The following is a 7,074-nucleotide window of genomic DNA, read 5'->3' on the forward strand; positions in this document are numbered from 1 at the left end:
TCCTTTCATTGAAGGATCTCCAGAGTAGGTTTTAAATAGAGAGTGAAATCGGCTTCTAACACGCATTGCTCAGGTGTTCCTCCTCAATGCCTACTCTCACTTCTCCCATAATTCCTTGTGCCCTCTTTTTTATAACTTGGTTGAAAAACAATGGCAAGTCGTTATTACGGTAACACTATGGGAGGGTTGCTCGATGGATAGTTTCAGCTTTGCAAGGTGAAAAAATTCTAGAGCTCTGGTACATAACAATGTAAATGAAGTTAACACTTCTGAACTGTACACTTGAAAATGGTTAAGATGGTAGATTTTATATTGTGTATTTTTTTAAACACGACCTAAACATTAAAAAAAAAAAACACAACATTTAAATGAGGAGGAAGGGAGCTCCAGGGTGCAATGTTTTCGGAACTGTTTGGCCAAAACTGAGTTTTGTCTGCTCTTTCATCCAGCGACAGGACCCTAAACCCCAACCTGCCTTTTCCCGCCACAGGAATGGCCTCCCGGCTCCGCCAGGTGTCGCCATAGCCGCGGCCGCGCTCGCCCCGCCTACCGCCAAGTTTCGTCCAATCGCGGCCCTGGCCCCGCCCCCTGACCGAACCTCTTTCCTGCATCCGGGCCTAGGCGGGCTGGCTCTCAAGTCTAGCGAGGGGCATGGAGGTCCGCGCCGAGCCGCAGTCTGGCGCGAGCTGTTCGTCGTCCCCCCGGGACTGCTCAGCGGTCCCGGTGTCCAAGGAGCTGCTGACAGCCGGGAGCGGCGGCCGCGGAGGTGACGGGCGGGTGGCCGCGGCGTGGAGCTTGCACGTGCGGCAGGGGGCGTGTGGCCGGGGCAGCGGCGGGGGCCGGTCGGCGGCTCCGTGTCTGGGCCCAGCACGCGCGGCCAAGGGGACGCCCAGGGTGGCCGCGGGTCTCGGCAAGACCGCCGCGGCGGGGGTGGGGCTCGGGGGCCTCCGGGCAGGCACCCAGCCTCGGGCCCGGGATGGTTCTGTTCCGCACAGTTGTGGGCGCCCACTCCGTGAAGTGCAGCAGCAGGACACCTCCCCTAAGGGCAGGGCCTGGGGAGGGCCTTAGGTCGACTGTCGCGGTCCGGCTTCGGGCTGGTGGGGGACGCAGGCCACTGTTACGGACTAACCCCCCACCCCTACCCTCAGTGCTCACAGGACCACCCTTTAGTGCCTTGCCTCTCTCTTCTAGAGGGACACTTGGGTCTAGAAAGCCCACATAGGATTTCAGACACTGTAGTAGGGAGTTCAAAAGCATCGATTCGAATCCCAACTCCACGATGGATTAGCTTTGGGACTACAGCAGAGTTGTTTACATTCTCAACGCTCAGTGTTCACATTTGGAAAGTGGACGTAATAGTACCTGTTGATTTTTTTTTTTTTTTTTTTTTTAAGGAGAAGGAAAATGTGTTTAAGGTCTTGGGCATGTTCTTGGTGAATATTACCTTGAAGAGGACGTTCTGTGAGAACCCAGAGCATCCGGAGGAGTTATAGTAATAGCCAGAGTTTATGTAGTGCCTACTGGGACCCAGGACTTAATTAACTCGTTTAATTCTCACAAAAACGTTGTGCAGGAGGTTCTGTTATCTCTGATTTGTAGGTGAGGAAAGTGAGTCACAGTATATCATACAGATAACTTGCTGGAGATCATGTGGCTGAAAAGTGACAAAATTGGGAATCAGACAGAACCTGTTGGATTCTTTATGCTAATCCAATTGCTAGACCTAAAGTACTAATCAAAGAGTATTTGTTGAGCTCTGCTTTGAGGGGAGTGAATAGGGTTTTTGTACTTGAGTGAAGAGGTTTTCCAGGCTTTGGAAACAGGGTGATCAAAGCTTTGAGTTTGAAAGACAAGTCCTGTCCTCTGGGCTCTGATGGGCTGAAGAGTTTCTTGATTTGAGGAGTAGTGAGTGATGGGGCTGAAAAGGTGCGTGGGAGTGGGGGACAGACAGTTCTCCAGAGGGCTCCTTTGTCCAGGTTGGACATCCTTAAGTGAAGGTCCAGTAACAAGGCAGGTGTGCTTTATGAACAAACGAGTGCTCCAAGAGGGTGAGTAATTTGCCCAATATAATGAAGTGAGTAACCATTTCTGGCTTCACTTAACCCTCATTGTACTCTGTGCTGCTTCCTTTGTCCCTTCCTTGCAGACACTCATTTGTCCCTGGGGGGTTTCTGATCCAAGAGGGTGCAGGTTAGTTCCTTATTACTCCTCAGCGCCGGTGGCACATACAGATGTATGAGACAGGCCTACGGAAGGGGAGGTGGGTGGCCGTAAAGAAGTAAAATGTTGTCGGGGGACTTGGTGAGCCTCTCTTTCTACAGATGCCTGGGGGAACATGGAACGTTCAAGACTTGAGAGCGGTCGGAGGAAGTTTGCTGACGGGCCCCCATTTCTTCATGCTGTAGTAAACTAAGTGTGTGTGTGCTTTCAGGTATATGGGACAGGTTACTCATCAGCCCCAAGCCTACCTGCAGAAAAAAGTCCACTCTTCAGACAGTTCGGATAGAAAGGAGTCCCCGTAAGTATTTTTCCCTTTCTTCACTCCCCTCCTCTCTTAAGAACTTTCTCTGATATTCAGTTGTGCCCAGTGAAGCAGTAGAAATCCACAGTGAACCTCAGTCCGGCTGGAGCTGTTCATTGCTCACCCTGGGACTGCTCAGGGGTGTCGGTGTCTTAGGAGCTGCTGACAGCGTTTTCTTTCGTGGAGTTTCATCGGAGTCTTTCTTAGATCTTTCATTTCTTTCCTTACTGTGATCGCCATTGTGGGGGGCTTGTATTCTAGGACCTCACTGCATAACTTCCAGCAGTCCTATTTTATCATGAAAGGCCATCTCTTGACCTTTACCACCTTTTTCTTTTCTTCTTCTGTACTCTGGACGGTTCAGTCACGTACTGTGTGGCTGTGTCAGACTTAACAAATCTTGAGAACTCATTACATGCACAGTTATCTGCTGGGCCTCTTTTGAGAGCTAAAGAAATTAGACCTACCTTGTTTATTGATTCCCCTGTATAGTCCTCACTCCCATTTTTACAGATGAGTACACTGAGGTTTTGAATGGTTAAATTAAATTTATTATTTAGGACATCTGTGGTTGCAAATGACTAAAATCAGCTCTGATTGCCTTAAGCCAAAAAATAAATTATGTTGGCCAATTTTATTGAGGAGGGGGGAGGCATGGTGACTCCAGGTATATCTGCATCCGGGTGCTTGGGGTCCTAGAGGTCTGCTGCTCCGTATCTCTTAGCTCTCCTTTTAGGTGTTGACTAAATCTAGAGTGGGCCCTTCTCACCATGTGGCAGGTTGACCAGTTTATCAACAGCTCAGCCAATCATTTCCTCACTCAGAAGGAAGGGATCTCTTACACAGTTCCAGCCAGAGTCCCGGGGTGGTCTCTTATTGGCCTGACCAGATCACAATGTCACTGAATATGTCACTGACCCAAATCATGTTGACCAAGGTTATGGAACATACAGATGTGAGAAGGGCAAGGCACCAGAGTGACTAAGAGTGACAGAGCTTAAAAGGAAAGTCAGGATTATGTTATCAGAAGAAAGGGAACAGATACTGGACAGGTAAAAACACCTGCTACTTAGTTAACTTGCCTAAGGTAAATGAGGGAGTAAGGGGTAGAACTGGGGTTCTGTTAATAATCTTGTCAGCCTGACCCCAAAGCCTCAGAGCCTGATGCAGCTAACTATTAAGTCATATGTTCTCCTTATTCAGTTACTATTGGTTGGATGCCAGCCGTCTAGGAATGTACAGTTCTGAGGATCTATGAAAACACAAATAAACATTGAGAAATACTCACTAACTTGTGTAGTCCTCTTTAAGGACTCAGAAGAGGGTAGAGGTTTTTAAAATGGAAGAAATTTGCAAGTTTTTTTTTTTTTAAACTTCTGTTACTGTTGTTACTGTTGAATTCAGGAGTGTTTTACAATAAATTCTGGATTTTAAAAGTTGAAGTTTTGGGGTGCCTGGGTGGCTCAGTCGGTTAAGTGGCTGCCTTCAGCTCAGGTCATGATACCAGGGTCCTGGGATCAAGTCCCACATCTGGCTCCCTGCTCAGCAGGGAGCCTGCTTCTCCCTCTTTTCTCTGCCTGCCTCTGTCTACTTGTGCTCTCTATTTCTCTGTCAAATAAATAAGTAAAATCTTAAAAAAAAAAAAAAAAAAAGTTGAAGTTTGGCCAAAGAGTCACATAAAGATTGATAAACTATATTGTCTCTCCTTAGTGTTGGACCAAGTACAGACCTTTCTACCACAGATGGCTCAGGCAAATGAAAAGCTAAGAGAAGAAATGGCAGCTGCACCACCTGGTCGTTTCAGTATTGAAGATATTGATGGGGCTCTTGGAAAAGTTATACAAATGGTAATGATGCTTTGTTTTCATTTCCTAAAGTAAAATTACCAGTGTGCCGCATCATCTACAAAGGAGAGGACTTTTCCCATTTTAATTCAAGTGTTATTTTCCTTCTTGCAGACTCTACAGATGTGCCCAATATTGCATGGGAACGTGGTTATTTCATGATTAGGGATCTTACAGATCAGGTAGCTTCTTTTAATGGAGTGTAGGAAGTTAGCAGGAGAGAAGAGGAGGGCTTTTTCAAGTCAAATATTACATTTGTTATCTTGAAGCATTAATTTACTAAGTGTCCCAAGTGGATTATTTTTTCCTAAAAGAAGGCCTGAAAAAAGTAATCATAACCTGTTTCATTAAATATGTAAAAATAAAGGATGCATTTAATGGACCACTAACCTAAGCTACATGATAAATCTTCTCCACATGGCCCCATATCTACAGTGGAGTTCCCTTTAGAACACTTGTATCTAGACTGAGCTGACACCACTGTAGATAGTAATCTCATTATTGGCAGCTCTAGGCAGCTCCTTCTCTAGACTATGTCTCCGATCCAGCCACTCTGCACGATGTCCCCTGCTGCCACCCTTGGTCCATGTCATCGTGGTCTCCCTGTGGACTCTTGCCGTGATTCCTCAGCAGACTCTCCGGCTTCTGCCTTGGCTTTCCTAGAATCTGTTCTCTACAGCGTGTGTGGCCCACATTCCCATCACATCTCTGATGAGTTTGGAATCCTTCGAGGGCCCGTATGATCCTGCCTCCAGCTCTCCATCTAACTTACCTCCCATTGTGCCCTCTCTTTCCTCCAGTCCCATTCAGTCTCCTTGCTCCAGGTTTTTTTTTTCTCTCTTTGTACAAGGCTCCTCTGAGATTTCTGCATTGTCACTCCCTCCAGCTCTCATCACTAGTCACCTCAGTAAGAGGCTTCCCCGATGTCCCTGTTAGAAGCTTATCCTGTCGTTCTTTACTTTTCTTCATTTTCACAGCTTCACACTAAGCCTTACAGTAGTTGATCATTGCGTTTCCTTCCCAACTAGAACCGAGGTCAGCAAGTATTTTGTGTATGGGGCCAGCTAGTAAATACTCAGGTTTGTGGACGCTGCTGAAACAGGTTATGACTGCTTATTTCTGCCATTTTAGCATGAAAGCAGCTGTAGATCATGTGTATGAATAGGCAGGTTTTATCAACACCGAAATTTGAATATCATATAATTCTCATGTTTCGTGAAATATTACCCTTTTGATTTTTTACTTCTACTACTTAAAAATTAAAAAAAACATTCTTAGCTCAGGAGCCAAACAAAAACAGGTAGCGGGCTGGGTTTGGCCTTCAAGCTGTAGTTTGCCAATCCCTCTCAAAAACCTAAGTTTCAGAAAGGCAAAGATTTTATTGCTGTTCTTGTGGAGTTTCTAGGACCTAGTGTGGTGCCTGGTTCATGTTAGTGTTTGTTAATATTTGTTGAACACATATTGTTGAACATGTTCAGGATATATAGAATCGGGTTTCGGGGGACTTCTTACACCTGTAAACCATCATGGGGGACTATGGCAACTGAAAGGAAAAAGTACCATATTGTATTAAAAACATTTCTTGTCCTGTGTGCTTCAGGATTTGTGTTCAGTGTTGTTGGTTGTTTGCAAGGGTGTTATTACAACTTTCTAGGGATCTGCCCTGAAATGAATTTCTCACATGGTGCTTTTGGCAGGACGTGGCCTTGTTTGAGATGAACCAAGATGATTCAAAAGAAGAGGACAGTTCAGAAGAGAGTTCGCAAGACAGCTCGGAGGACAGCTCAGAATCTGAGGGGGAAGATGATGGCGCTTCTGAAGTCACCATAGATAATATTAAGCTTCCTCATTCAGAAGGTGGAAAAGGCAAGATCGAGGTTTTGGACAGTCCTGCCAGTAAAAAAAAGAAATAGTAAAATAAATGATCTCCGGAACAGGTGATACACGCCTGCTAATTCTGCAGAAAAAGAGTATGGCTTGCTGGTTATTTTGCATTTCAGGTATCTGTGGTGCTTTTATGTATTTTTAGATATATTTTGTTTCTCAGAGAAACAAAAGCTACCTTTTAAAGAGCTGGACTAGGTCGCATTTGGGGATCCTCTAAGATCATACAGTCTTTGATCTCATGCTAAAGAGATTTCACTTAGAAAGCTTAAGTTTATGTGTGGTCACGAGTGAATTTGTTGGCATCTTCTTACGCATAGACTTCAGTAATAGCACACTTATTTTATTTTTTTAAAGATTTTATTTATTTATTGGACAGACAGAGATCACAAGTAGGCAGAGAGGCAGGCAGAGAGAGGAGGAAGCAGGCTCCCCGCCGAGCAGAGAGCCCGATGCAGGGTTCCATCCCAGAACACTGGGATCATGACCTGAGCTGAAGGCAGAGGCATCAACCCACTGAGCCACCCAGGCGCCCCAGAAATAGCACACTTATTTTAAAGTACAAATACAAATCATCTGTTTTAAATTTATTCTCTCGAATAAAAAAATCTGGGGTTTTTTTTTTTTTTAGGTCATTAGAAAGTCACATTTGTTAACATCATAGCAGGTTCAATGGGGGAGAATTTTTTTAAGAGAAATTTTTTTTACAAAGGAAAGAATAACTTATATTCAGCTGCCCTCGGGCGTTGCTACTTTCATTAAAAGAAGAGGAAGAAAGTCCTTTCTAGTTTGAGCTGGAAATCTGGCAGTCTGTGGTTTCATCAG

General features: G+C 45.2%; 1 protein-coding gene across 1 annotated transcript; it reads left to right on the forward strand.

Moving 5' to 3' along the window:
- The first annotated feature begins 588 nt into the window (after positions 1 to 588).
- Positions 589 to 6,333, forward strand: NOPCHAP1 (NOP protein chaperone 1). The gene is made up of 4 exons (XM_059186734.1): positions 589 to 766; positions 2,432 to 2,518; positions 4,232 to 4,368; positions 6,063 to 6,333. The coding sequence occupies exons 1-4, from the start codon at positions 652 to 654 to the stop codon at positions 6,276 to 6,278; spliced, it is 555 nt and encodes a 184-aa protein (XP_059042717.1). The 5' UTR covers positions 589 to 651; the 3' UTR covers positions 6,279 to 6,333.
- The last annotated feature ends 741 nt before the right edge of the window (positions 6,334 to 7,074 follow it).

Source organism: Mustela lutreola, chromosome 8 (assembly GCF_030435805.1).
Source record: "Mustela lutreola isolate mMusLut2 chromosome 8, mMusLut2.pri, whole genome shotgun sequence".
NCBI lineage: Eukaryota > Metazoa > Chordata > Mammalia > Carnivora > Mustelidae > Mustela > Mustela lutreola.